Source organism: Perca fluviatilis, chromosome 15 (genome assembly GCF_010015445.1).
Source record: "Perca fluviatilis chromosome 15, GENO_Pfluv_1.0, whole genome shotgun sequence".
Classification (NCBI taxonomy): domain Eukaryota; kingdom Metazoa; phylum Chordata; class Actinopteri; order Perciformes; family Percidae; genus Perca; species Perca fluviatilis.
The window spans coordinates 559,420-574,368 of NC_053126.1; the positions used below are offsets into that span (position 1 = coordinate 559,420).

At 41.9% G+C, this 14,949-nt stretch overlaps 1 protein-coding gene across 1 annotated transcript in view; it reads left to right on the plus strand.

Moving 5' to 3' along the window:
• Nucleotides 1–14,949, plus strand: part of rab3db (RAB3D, member RAS oncogene family, b) — a 93,318-nt gene that overhangs the window by 1,715 nt on the left and 76,654 nt on the right. Inside the window, 1 exon segment of the mRNA XM_039824306.1 lies at nucleotides 14,001–14,237. Within this exon segment, the coding sequence (XP_039680240.1) occupies nucleotides 14,001–14,237 (237 nt within the window).

Genomic DNA, 14,949 nt, shown 5'->3' on the forward strand with positions numbered 1-14,949 from the left:
ATATATATATATATATATATACACACACACACACACACACACACACACACACACACACACACACACACACACACACACACACACACTGTAGTTCCATCAGAAGCTTCAAATTCCAATTAAAGCATTAGCAGCATGCATAAACACACACCCAGTCATTGCATAAAACAGTATGAACATACATCTACAGACATGCATACTTTCTGTGATTGCATCAGCTTCCATATTGCACATATTTTTTTGCAGCATTGAGGGTGGTTATTGCAGTAGGATAAAAACTGTGTTTGAGTCTATTTGTCCTTGTGTTAATTGTCTGCCTGAAGGCAACAGTTCAAACAGGGAGTGACCGGCATGGTGGGTGTCCTGTATGATGATCTGGGCTTTTTTTCAAACACAAAGTAGGAACTGCGATCACTTTCTGGGGAAAGTGCACTTTCTGGGTTGTATTGCTCTTCTTTTAAAAAGGTATTTCAATGGGTATAAAGTTCTGGGTGGGCTATAATCTGTCAGATATAAGCCTTGTGATTGATGTCAAGTAATTTTAAGGCATAAACAACCTTTAAGTGACAAGGTTTAAAGCTGCAATCACTTTTTGGCAAGTGGGAAAAAAAGGATGGCTTTTAAAATTCTCTGATGTCAGCTTGTTAAATGTGAATATTGTTCTAGTGTCTTCTCTCCTCTGGGACAGGACACTGAAGATCTTTGAGTTGGGGACAGAACAAGACATTTGAGGACATTTATTTTGGGCTTTTTGGGAAAACACTGATCTACATTTTTCACCATTTTCTGACATTTTAGAGACCAAACAACTCATCCATTCATCCAGAAAAGAATCCACAGATTAATCGATAATGACAATAATCCACTCCTGCGCCTGAGCTATGTGAAATCATGACTTTGCGTAAACATACACGCCCACTTTCTAAAGCCAGGTGGCGTGTTACCTGTACTACGGTTGGGTATCGTTTGGGTTTTTATGATTCCGATGCCGAACCGGTACTTTTAAAACGATTCCGATTCCTAAAGAGATTCTTGAAAAAGTGAACGGTGAAAAAGTGAGCCCAGAGGGGAAGATATGGCATTTTAAAAAGTAGCTCTACATTTACGGCAGCTAGCTGATGGTAGACTACAGAGAAAGTGTGATATTTGTACGTCCGTTTCGGAGCGACAGAGGGAAAATATTTCAGTCGACACATTAAGTGGAACCGAAATCGTTCTAATCCGGTCCGGTTCCAACCGGTTTCGGTACCCAACCCTAACCTGTACGCATTTTGAGCTATCCACATGTACAGCACAGACCAAAAGTTTGGACACACCTTCTCATTCAATGTGTTTCTTTTTTATTTTTATGACTATTTACATTGTAGATTCTCACTGAAGGCATCAAAACTATGAATGAACACATATGGAATTATGTACTTAACAAAAAAGTGTGAAATAACTGAAAACATGTCTTATATTTTAGATTCTTCAAAGTAGCCACCCTTTGCTTTTTTATTAATAAGGGAAAAACTTCCACTAATGAACCCTGACAAAGCACACCTGTGAAGGTAAAACCATTTCAGGTGACTACCTCATGAAGCTCATTGAGAGAACACCAAGGGTTTGCAGAGTTATCAAAAAAAGCAAAGGGTGGCTACTTTGAAGAATCTAAAATATAAGACATGTTTTCAGTTATTTCACACTTTTTGTTAAGTACATTATTCCATATGTGTTCATTCATAGTTTTTGATTTTTTTTTGAGTTTTCGTCGAAAATGGGAATGAATGGGAAAATGTCATCCACGTTAACGACCGTTATCTACCGGACTGAATATCAACGCGGATATCGGTGCCTTATTTAGGTGCCACTTAGATGCCTGCGCTTCTCTCTGATGCTCCGAAAATGGAAGTTAGAGGAAACTGAAACATCGCGGCACAGGACGCTAGTTAACACTACACTTAGCAGCAGGTAACGTTAGCCTACCGTTAGCTAGTTAACACTACACTTAGCAGCAGGTAACGTTAGCCTACCGTTAGCTAGTCAACACTACACTTAGCAGCAGGTAATGTTAGCCTACCGTTAGCCAGTCAACACTACACTTAGCAGCAGGTAATGTTAGCCTACCGTTAGCTAGTCAACACTACACTTAGCAGCAGGTAATGTTAGCCTACCGTTAGCTAGTCAACACTACACTTAGCAGCAGGTAACGTTAGCCTACCGTTAGCTAGTCAACACTACACTTGGCAGCAGGTAACGTTAGCCTACCGTTAGCTAGTTAACACTACACTTAGCAGCAGGTAACGTTAGCCTACCGTTAGCTAGTCAACACTACACTTAGCAGCAGGTAACGTTAGCCTGCCGTTAGCTAGTCAACACTACACTTAGCAGCAGGTAACGTTAGCCTACCGTTAGCTAGTTAACACTACACTTAGCAGCAGGTAACGTTAGCCTGCCGTTAGCTAGTCAACACTACACTTAGCAGCAGGTAACGTTAGCCTGCCGTTAGCTAGTCAACACTACACTTAGCAGCAGGTAACGTTAGCCTACAGTTAGCTAGTTAACACTACACTTAGCAGCAGGTAACGTTAGCCTACCGTTAGCTAGTTAACACTACACTTAGCAGCAGGTAACGTTAGCCTACCGTTAGCTAGTTAACACTACACTTAGCAGCAGGTAACGTTAGCCTAGCGTTAGCTAGTTAACACTACACTTAGCAGCAGGTAACGTTAGCCTACAGTTAGCTAGTTAACACTACACTTAGCAGCAGGTAACGTTAGCCTACCGTTAGCCAGTCAACACTACACTTAGCAGCAGGTAACGTTAGCCTACTGTTAGCTAGTCAACACTACACTTAGCAGCAGGTAACGTTAGCCTACCGTTAGCCAGTCAACACTACACTTAGCAGCAGGTAACGTTAGCCTACTGTTAGCTAGTCAACACTACACTTAGCAGCAGGTAACGTTAGCCTACCGTTAGCCAGTCAACACTACACTTAGCAGCAGGTAACGTTAGCCTACTGTTAGCTAGTCAACACTACACTTAGCAGCAGGTAACGTTAGCCTACCGTTAGCCAGTCAACACTACACTTAGCAGCAGGTAACGTTAGCCTACCGTTAGCTAGCAGCTGGAGTAAACAAGGTTAAAATGTTTACAGCTAACCGGTGTAAAGTGTGTCTGTATTTCACTGGAGAGGACTCCAACAACAGTCTGTAGCTGCTGTTGTCTGGAAAAACAACACAGACGTTGCGTTCACTTGAAATTCGCCTCGCCCGCCTCGTGCTGCATTCAATGTTGTTGTAAAATACCCTTTTCCCAAACAGTGGTTGTTTTAGTTTTTACTGGTGAAATAAGTTATTATGAGTTATTGTTATTACATTTTTGATAAATCATTTAATTTTGAGCCGACCGGGCTCCTTTTTTTTTTTATTCTTTAGATTTTTTTTATTCTTTAGATGAACTATCATATATATATATATATATATATATATATATATATATATATATATATATATATATATATATATATATATTATATATATATATATATATTAGTTTTAGCAGCGGGAAAATGTTGTCACCTTTTTCAGCCCTTCTGAGTTTGCAGGTACGTTCATACTACTCGCTACGGCGTCAATTCACACACATTCGGCAGGTAATGTAAGTCAGTGGAGTCCAAACGGCGTTGATAAACGAGTATGCGTCTTGATAAAACGCCAACAATGGCAGACGAAGTGGCGAGTTATTCATACGCCACTTCATGACATCAGTCTGGCCTGAGTCTTCCACAAACCTGGGGGAAAAACACTCGCGCAGCATAGAGCTACCCACTCAAAAGTGATATTGTTTTCTTACTCCAGCTTTCCCATCAGCTGGGTTTAAGCCTGAGGTAACCCAGGTCACATGTGCTGCATGTTTACTATGCTGCTCAGGGTGTCTGCAAACACAGAGTAGGCTCATACCGCCTCTACAATCATTTCTTAAAAGGTTCTCTCTTCCCCTTTTTTAACGAAGATGTAATATTACAAGATTAACACAGCATTGTTTTCTTGTTACTGTGCTGTGTTGCTTAATTCTGTAAGTTCCCTCTGCGTATACTGTAACGTAACGGAGAAGAAACGCACGGTACAAATTCAAAGCAGCGATTTAGAAAGTGGTCTTTCTTCACATGTTGAAAATAACTGAAGTCTGGAAACGTTATGGAGCAACATGGGACTATGGCTGCAACTAAAGGGTATTTCCATTATCGATTAGGCTCACCCTGCTGTCGTCCTCGGGTCAAATGTGACCCATTTTCAAAAAGTTTCTATATCAGAAATTTGGATTTCTTTCAACCAAATTGTCAAAAAAAAAGTAACATGGAGGGTTCCCTACAATGCTTTTTATAAGTTAAAATGTATGATCAGTAGAGTACTTTCATTGAATTTGGGTGTTTTTATTACATTTTACAGCTTTTGAGGAAAATAAATCATAAAAGAACGTTGAAAAAAGTGACAAATGTCGGAAAAAGATTCAAAAATGTGGGCAAAATTTTTTTTTAAAACAACAATCATCGACAAAAGTGTCAAAAAAGACGACAAAAGAAAAAAATACATTTTCAACAAAAGATTGCATGTTTCGACGGGAGGACATAGAAGGGTTAATGTGTGGATTATTGTCTCGTTGGTGGATTAGTTAGGAAAATAATTAGGGAAAAGTGAAAGAAGTTGCAGGTCGATGGGATGGCAACACGAGAGATAATCGATTATTAAAGTAGTTTATTAATTAATTTAATAGTTGAGAACTAATCAATTAATCTGGAAGCTCTAGAAAAGTCATTTTTGATGCTCGTATTGATTGATTTTACACTCAGGAGGTGCCCAAAACACCTGAGGTTCTGCACTTATAACTAGGGTTGGGTACCGAAACTGGTTGGAACCGGACCGGATTAGAACGATTTCAGTTCCACTTAATGCGTCGACTGAAATATTTTCCCTCTGTTGCTCCGAAACGGACGTAAAAATATCCCCCTCTCTCTATAGTCTATCGTTAGCTAGCTCCTCTCTCTATAGTCTACCGTTAGCTAGCTACTCTCCCTGTAGTCTACCGTTAGCTAGCTCCTCTCTCTATAGTCTATCGTTAGCGAGCTCCTCTCTCTATAGTCTACCGTTAGCTAGCTCCTCTCTCTATAGTCTACCGTTAGCTAGCTCCTCTCTCTATAGTCTATCGTTAGCTAGCTCCTCTCTCTGTAGTCTACCGTTAGCTAGCTACTCTCCCTGTAGTCTATCGTTAGCTAGCTCCTCTCTCTGTAGTCTACCGTTAGCTAGCTCCTCTCTCTGTAGTCTACCGTTAGCTAGCTCCTCTCTCTGTAGTCTACCGTTAGCTAGCTCCTCTTTACTGTTAGCTAGCTCCTCTCTCTGTAGTCTACCGTTAGCTAGCTCCTCTCTCTGTAGTCTACCGTTGGCTAGCTCCTCTCTCTGTAGTCTACCGTTAGCTAGCTACTCTCTCTGTAGTCTACCGTTAGCTAGCTACCGTAGATGTAGGCTACTTTTAAGATTATTTTTTGTGGGCTTTTTCACCTTTTAATGGACAGGACAGCTAGGTGAGAAAGGGGAGAGAGGAGGGGGGAGGACATGTAGGAAATCATCACCGGTCAGATTCGAGCCCTGGACCTCTGCGTCAAGGCATAGACCTCTATGTTTATGTGCGCCTGCTCTACCCACTGAACCAACCCGGCCACAATAGAGGCTACTTTTAAAATGCCATATCTCCCCTCTGGCCTCACCAAAACAGACCTAAAAGCATATTAACCATTCGCTGCACGCCATCGTGAGTAAACGTATTTCATTTTTCAGTTTTTCAAGAATCTGTTTAAGAATCGGAATTGTTTTGAATCCAAACGATTCCCAACCCTACTTAGAAGTCTTATAATCGTTGGGAAAACCTCGTTATGGGAGGTTTTAAGTACACAAAAAATGTCCTCCGGAGACCCTCCCACAGCACGGGCATCATGTGATTTGGGATTAATTTTGGAGATTAGCGTTACGGCTCGAGCACAGAACGTTCTGCACCCAGAGAGCATGTTTCTGGAGAGGTTGTGTTTGTACGGCAAGTTCCTGTGCTTCTAGGGCTGGACAATATATCGATATTATATTGATATATTGTGATATGAGACTTGATATCTTCTTAGATTTTGGATATCGTGATGACATAACGATTACAGTAAAGTGATGTACTCTTCTGAACTTACCAGACTGTCGTAACTGTTCTATTATTTACCTTTTCCCACTTAGTCATTATATCCACATTACTGATGATTATTCATCTAAAATCTAAATGTGAAGATATTTAGTTTCAATTTCTTTATTTTTGAAAGGGGACAGTGAACATTAATCAACATTAAAACAATGTAAATGTTCCCGAGTTAGCTCAAAAGTGGTAATTTTTATCGGTAGTCCGAAGTTAAAGCACCAATTGTCAACTCTAGAACATACCTGCAAACATACCTCTTTTTGGCGAAAATCGCCGTTTTGAATGGGAAAATGTCATCCACGTGAATCGTGTAGATCCGAAGAGTTCTTATTTGGGGGGGGTCTGAGAGACCCGGTGCTAATACGGCACTGGTGCGTTAACGACCATTATCTACCAGACCGAATAGCAACGCGGATTTCGGTGCCACTGAAATGCCTGCTCCGAAAACGGACGTTAGAAGCAACCTTAACATCGCCGCATGTCACGCCACTTAACACTACACCTGGAAGCATGTAAAGTTAGCCTACCGTTAGCTAGTTAACACTACACCTAGAAGCAGGTAAAGTTAGCCTACCGTTAGCTAGTTAACACTACACCTAGAAGCAGGTAACGTTAGCCTACCGTTAGCTAGTTAACACTACACCTGGAAGCAGGTAACGTTAGCCTACCATTAGCTAGTTAACACTACACCTGGAAGCAGGTAACGTTAGCCTACCATTAGCTAGATAACACTACACCTGGAAGCAGGTAACGTTAGCCTACCGTTAGCTAGTTAACACTACACTCGTGAGACGGCACTGGTGAAAATTACTAATGACGTTCTAACTGCTGCAGACAGAGGACTTGTCTCCATACTTGTTTTACTAGATCTTAGTGCTGCATTTGACACTATTGACCATACCATCCTGTTACAGAGACTGGAACACTTAGTCGGCATTAAAGGAATCGCTCTAAGCTGGTTTAAAGCGCCCATATTCTGCTCATTTTCAGGTTCATAATTGTATTTTAAGGTTGTACCAGAATAGGTTTACATGGTTTAATTTTCTCTCTTTAAAGCTCTCTCTCACTGCTGCAGATCCTCTTTTCACCTGGTTTCTGTTTTAGCTAGCTCTTTTATTCTTCTTCTTCACTACTATCTTTGATTGCACTCGCACATGCTCAGTAGTTCAGATGTAGATCATGTCAGCTAGCTAACTCTAGAGACAGTAAAAGAAAGCCTGTTTCTCTAACTTTGGTCAGTTGCAAGGCAGGATTAGCTGGGAGACTTCTAAATGAGGGTGCACATGGAAGTAGTTCTTTTGGAGATTATGGTGAACTTGTGTGTGTTGTAGCAGTGCTTTGCTATTGAGAACGAGGTACCATGCTAGTGTTAGCATTAGCGTTAGCATGCTAATGCTAACGCTACGAGCTAACGGTTGCGGTTAGCCAGCTCATTTCGGATTGTGACGTCACAGTCCGAGCCGATTTTGAACAGCTCACCAGGAGACTGAAAGCAGGACACATTCAGAAACCGTATCTCTCTCAAAACACCATGGATGGATTTTTTTCAAAGTGTGTATGTGTGTGGAAGCACCAGAGACACAAAAGAACACCCCAAATCCCAGAAAAAGTGTTTTTTTTTCATAATATGGGCACTTTAAGTCAGTCAAAGTTATTGTGCTGGGCCCTAAACGCCTCCGAACTTCATTATCTAAAGATATAGCTACTCTGGATGGTATTGTCCTGGCCTCCAGCACTACTATCAGAAACTTAGGAGTTATTTTTGATCAGGATATATCCTTTAACGCCCATCTACAACAAACCTCAAGAACAGCCTTTTTTCATCTTCGTAACATTGCCAAAATTAGGAATATCCTGTCTCAAAACGATGCTGAAAAACTAGTCCATGCATTCGTTACTTCCAGGCTGGACTATTGTAATTCCCTACTGTCAGGTTGCTCAAATAAGTCTCTTAAGACTCTCCAGCTGATCCAGAATGCTGCAGCACGTGTTCTGACAAGAACTAAGAAAAGAGATCATATTTCTCCTGTTTTAGCTTCTCTGCACTGGCTTCCAGTTAAATTCAGGATTGACTTTAAAGTCCTTCTCCTGACCTACAAAACTCTAAATGGTCAAGCACCATCATACCTAGAACAGCTCCTAGTACCCTATTGTCCCACTAGAGCACTGCGCCCCCAGAATGCAGAGCTACTTGTGGTTCCTAGAGTCTCTAAAAGTAGACTGGGGGAGCCAGCTACCAGGCTCCGCTCCTGTGGAACCAGCTCCCAGTCTGGGTTCGGGGGGCAGAAACTGTCACCGCATTTAAGAGTAAACTGAAAACTCTCCTCTTTGATAAAGCTTATAGTTAGGGAGTGAGGAGTTGCAGCGTCCGCCTAACCCGGCCCACCTGCTTCTCTTCGTAGTCATCAGTTTTATTTATCATATAATCAATAATATAGTGAGAGTAGAGGGAGGCAGGCCAGTACAGCCCGATCCGGCAGGGGAGAGTTCAAGCCCGATCCGGCACCTCTCTCTAAACTAACCTGCCTCTCTTAGTTATGCTATTATAATTCCAGACTAACGGGGAAGTTCCTTCCTTCCTACGACACACTGAGCTGCTCTCTCATCTCTGTTTTCACTTGTTTCCGTTTGTATGCATCCTGTCCCAGAACTGCTTGTTACTAACCCTGCTGCATCCGCTGCATCCACCCATGCTCTGCAGCGCCACGTTACATCCCGCAACACCCTGCTGTGATGTTCATACGAACAGAGTAGTCAGGATCCGGTATAGGAGACTGCACTACTCAGTATGACACGATGTGCCCTGCTATGACATGAACTACAACGACTACCTTCGAAGTCACTGTCCCACTATCTTTAATGTGACTATTATCGCCACTGTTCATCACACCCCCAACCGGCCCTGTCAGACACCGCCTACCAAGAGTCTGGGTCTGCCGAGGTTTCTTCCTAAAAAGGGAGTTTCTCCTCGCCACTGTCGCGATAGCCACTGCTAATGCTTGCTCTTGAGGGAATTACTGTAATTGTTGGGGCTTTGGAAATTATAGAGTGTGGTCTAGACCTAATCTATCTGTAAAGTGTCTCGAGATAACTCTGTTATTATTTGATACTATAAATAAAATTTGAAATTGAAATTACACCTGGCAGCAGGTAACGTTAGCCTACCATTAGCTAGATAACACTACACCTGGCAGCAGGTAACGTTAGCCTACCGTTAGCTAGTTAACACTACACCTGGCAGCAGGTAACGTTAGTCTACCATTAGCTAGTTAACACTACACCTGGCAGAAGGTAACGTTAGCCTACCGTTAGCTAGTTAACACTACACCTGGCAGAAGGTAACGTTAGCCTACCGTTAGCTAGTTAACACTACACCTGGCAGAAGGTAACGTTAGCCTACCATTAGCTAGTTAACACTACACCTGACAGCAGGTAACGTTAGCTGCCAGTCTGCAGCTGCAGTTGTCAGAACAACGCATATGTTGCCTTCACTTGAAATTCGCCTCGCCAGCCTCCTGCTGCATTCAAAGTTATTGTAAAATACACTTTTCCCATCCAGCGGTTGTTTTTGTCGTTTAACTTACTGGTGAAATAAGTTATTGTTATTTAATTTTTAATCAATCATTTAATTTTGCCTTAGCTAAATAATTAAAAATGATTAGTCGTTTTGTGCTCCTTTTAAAAAAAAAAAAAAAAAAAAGAAATATATATATATATATATATATATATATATATATATATATATATATAAAATTTGTCCGCTTTTTCAGCCCATCTGAGTTTGCAGGTATGCTAGAATATCGCCACAATATTGATATCGAGGCATTTGGTCAAAAATATTGTGACATCTGATTTTCTCCCTATCGGCCGGCCCGATGTGCTTCAGCGGAGTGAAGTTGTGAAAGATGATTGTGTTATTGTTGGTGATCAGCGGCGTTTCATCAGGCAGCAGCCGAGGCATCGGTGGCGTCGGTGTGGAAAGTCTCGTCACGCCTCAGGGGACAGGAAGGTCAAAGCTGGGTCCGCTCAGAACAGGAACTTTCTCCAGAACCGCGTCAACTTCTCTCTCTATACGCTCGGTTCCTCGGGTCTGGAGCTAAACGCTACAGATGTCCTCGTCCAATCCTAGCTCAGCAACTGTAACTAAGGAGAAGGACCCCCGTCAAACATTGCGATTTCAGCAAGATCGTGAAACGATGCGCCTATGGTACAAACGTACCCCAAACAACCTCAACGTTGTCCTTTTTGAACACTGATTAAACGAGAACTCCGGGCAATTTTTACGTTAATCTTGACCGCTATATGTATAGGAGTACTGTCGATAGCAAAAAGACGAAACGAATCGGTGCTAGCAACACGGAGCTGCTAAAGCTAAGCTCCCACTCAGCTAAAACGGCAGTTTTGGGGGCATAAGATAAAGAGTGCCTTTGTGCCTCTTAACAGACACAAAATGCAATTAAAATGTGCAACATGAACAGGGCCCTTACATGACAGCAAGATGCGTTTAGCAACTTAGCCATTGTTTAAATTCACCTACCCTCTTAGCTGCTAGCTGCCGTCTGGGATGAGTGAGTGTTCAGCCAGGCTCCGGTAATAATCATCACGCAGCAGTTCCATGTGTATTTGTAGCATATATATATATATATATATATATATATATATATATATATATATATATATATATATATATATATATATATATATATATATATATATATATATATATATATATATATAATCCATTTTGTGTGAATATGAGTCTCTGCAGTGGTGAATTGTGTGGTAGTTTCCTTAGCCAGGCTAGCAGCCCCGACCGGGCATCCTTCTACTTCCTCCCTCGCCTGCCGCGGCCGACAACAATCCACAGGCGGCCGCTGGTCTGGTGGAGGTCCTCCAGAGGACAGTTCATGCTTTCGCGGCGATGTCCTCCAGAGGACAGCTCATGCTTTCGCGGTGACATTTTGAAGTTTATTCCCTCCTCAAAAGTAGTATTTGAGCACTGTAGTGGTCATGATCATATCAGTGACTAACTACATGGAAACGGGCCAAATGATGCCTGTTTCCCGTACAGTAACAGCGCCACTGAAGGCTAGCTCTAGCTCCATAGTTACTCCAAGCTTCTTCCCTTGTGAACACCTCTGCTCTTCACTTTTCACACATTAAGCTCCGATCTGCACACTGCTGTTTACCTTGTCCTGCTACAACTGAATTCCCACGGGACTTAAGCTTAAGACTGCAGCCTTCTGCAACGCTAGTTACTCTACAAGAAACAGGCATCACTTGGTCCGCCATGGCTATGTGTCTGGTTCTCAATTGTTTGACGGGCGTAGTAACAATAACTAGGGGGCGTGGCTTTTGCGAACGGTCAATTAGAGCTAGGCAATATATGGATATTATATCGGTATCGTGATATGAGACTAGATATCGTCTTAGATTTTTGGATATAGTGATATTGTAAATGGCATAAGTGTCTTTTCCTGGTTTTAAAGGCTGTATTACAGTAAAGATCGATTTGATTTTCTCCATATCGCCCAGCTCTAATGCAATGTGTTCTTGTAGCACGTATTTAATGGTTCCTGAGAGTTAGGGTTAGGGGGGTATGGTTAGGGGGGTATGGTCAGGGGGGATGGTTAGGGGGGTATGGTTAGGGTGTTATGGTTAGGGTTAGGGCGATATGGAGAAAATCAAATATCACGATATTTTATACTGCCCAGCTCTAGTTAGGGTTTCTGGGTTTCTTTACTCATGCATCCATCCTCCTCTCCTCTTTCCTCTCTCCTCTCCTCTCCTCCTTGTTTCCTCTTGTCCTCTCCTCTCTCCTTGTTTCTCATCTCCTGTTCCATCTCCTCTCCTCCTCGTTTCCTCTTGTCCTCTCCTTTTCTCTTTCATTGTTTCTCCTCTCCTGTTCCATCTCCTCTCCTCTTGTCCTCTCCTCTCTCCTCGTTTCCTCTTGTCCTCACCTTTCGTCTCTCCTTGTTTCTCCTCTCCTCTTCCATCTCCTCTCCTCCTCGTTTCCTCTTGTCTTCTCCTTTTCTCTTTCATTGTTTCTCCTCTCCTGTTCCATCTCCTCTCCTCTTGTCCTCTCCTCTCTCCTCGTTTCCTCTTGTCCTCACCTTTCGTCTCTCCTTGTTTCTCCTCTCCTGTTCCATCTCCTCTCCTCCTTGTTCCCTCTTGTCTTCTCCTTTCGTCTTTCCTTGTTTCTCCTCTCCTGTTCCATCTCCTCTCCTGTCTCCTGTTTCCTCACCTCATCTCTCCTCTCCTTGTTTCCTCCCCTCTCCTGTCTCCTCTCTCCTTGTTTCCTCCCCTATCCTGTCTCCTCTCTCCTTTTTTCCTCCCCTCTCCCCTCTCCTCTCATCTCTTGTTTCCTCTCCTCTCTGGTAGTGTGATGGATATCTCTCTCCATCTGGCCAGTTAAAAGCTTGGTGAACAGACTGTTTCGACCACTAATGGGTCTTACTGGCAGCCGGTCTCCACGGTGACGAGTCTGACCACAGAGAGGCGGGAGGCTGGGCGAAGGATGATCAGCTGTCTCTGCATCCCTCCCTCCCTCCCTCCCTCCTCCCTCTTCCCTGTGTTTGGATGGCTGGCACTAAAAGGTTTAACAGCTCTCGCAGAGATTACGCTGAGATCAGAGGTTACCATAAAGCAGACTGACAGATGGCTTAGCTTCCCGTAAATTAACAGCATAAGTGTTAGTTATCTAAACTTTATCTCGCTGTTATCTTTTTCATTTTGATTAAAAACCTCTTAACCCTTCTGATGTCCTCGGGTCACATTTGATCCATTTTCAAAAAGTTTTTGGGAATTGGAAATGTATTTATTTGAAACGGGGACAATGCACAGACATACATTAAACTTGTAATGCAAGAGAATATTTCTTGGGCCAGGTTATAGCAACAGTTGCCAATTTCCACCTGTAGTCTAGTGAATAATGTGCTTGAATAATTATAATAATATATATAATAATAATGTCGGGCTGTAACCGGTTTCAGGCTTTTAAAAAGCTGTCAATCAAAATGTACTTGTCGGGCTCGGGGCGAACTTTTAAGGCCCGACTACAGCTCTACTTCTGTTGTACAATAATCTCGACTCTCTCGCTTCACTTACTAGTAGGGCTGTGCAATTAATCGGAATTTAATCGTGATTATGATTTTGGCTCCCAATGATCACAAAAACAGAATAATCGAGAAAACCAATTATTTAGCTCATTACGTTTTGCAAGTAAACTGAAAAAATAGTTTAAATAGCAAAAGTATTGAGGCAAATTTCACAGTTGTATGTGTTTTTTTTTTTTTAACACTTTAACACTTTAACAAAAAAGTGTGAAATAACTGAAAACATGTCTTATATTTTAGATTCCTCAAAGTAGCCACCCTTTGCTTTTTTTATTAATAAGGGAAATAATTCCACTAATGAACCCTGACAAAGCACACCTGTGAAGGTAAAACCATTTCAGGTGACTACCTCATGAAGCTCATTGAGAGAACACCAAGGGTTTGCAGAGTTATCAAAAAAAGCAAAGGGTGGCTACTTTGAAGAATCTAAAATATAAGACATGTTTTCAGTTATTTCACACTTTTTTGTTAAGTACATAATTCCATATGTGTTCATTCATAGTTTTGATGCCTTCAGTGAGAATCTACAATGTAAATAGTCATGAAAATAAAAAGAAAACACATTGAATGAGGTGTGTCCAAACTGTTTGGCCTGTACTGTATATATATATTTTTATAGAACTTATCCTTAATCAGCCAAACCTCTGTCTCTGACTTCTTCTTCTGCTGCCTCTCCAGATGGCGTCCAGTGAGTCCCGGCTCCAGCAGCAGCCGTCCCCGAAAGACGCGGCCGACCAGAACTTTGACTACATGTTCAAGCTGCTGATCATCGGCAACAGCAGCGTGGGGAAGACCTCCTTCCTGTTCCGCTACGCAGACGACTCCTTCACCTCCGCCTTCGTCAGCACCGTGGGCATCGACTTCAAGGTGAAGACCGTCTTCCGCAACAACAAGAGGATCAAGCTGCAGATCTGGGTGAGTTGATTTAAAGATTGAAGACAATGTACAAAATACATGAATCTTACGAAAAGATGTTTTGTACCAGAGTTAGCTAATGCTAGTTTCCATCTGCAGGTGCACACAATATTAAAACATTACAAATAACAGTCAGTAGTACTAACGAATACATGCAAGATTAGTTAAACACTAATCAGATATTTAAATTAAAAAACTAATCAAAACAACCATCACAGCCTAAAATATATACAACGTAGTCAGTCAGTCAGTCAATCCTTTATTTGATAGGGACAATGCACATTAATGAACATCTGCATTGAAACAACAAAAACAGACGTAAACACGCCGGATTATAGCCGCAGGGCTAATTTACATCCGCAGTCCCTAGACAAATTACAGAGATACATACATTACAACATACAAATCCAAGAAAAAAAAAAAACAATACCAAAATGAATAAGTACAGGCAAAAGTAAAATAGTCACTTAATGATTACAAGACTGGCTTGCTTTAAGCCACACTTTAAGTTTGGTTTTAAATGTTATTAATGTCGGACATTCCCTAACACTGATGGGGATACTGTTCCAGAACTTACCAGCCTTCACAGACAAAGCATTTTGCCCAAAGGCTGTTCTTCTGAAAGGCACCTCACAGTCACCTCTAGAGGAGGCCCTTGTCCTGGCCCCACTATGAGTTTTTGTTTTAAAGAAGTCCGACATAGAAGGAGGGG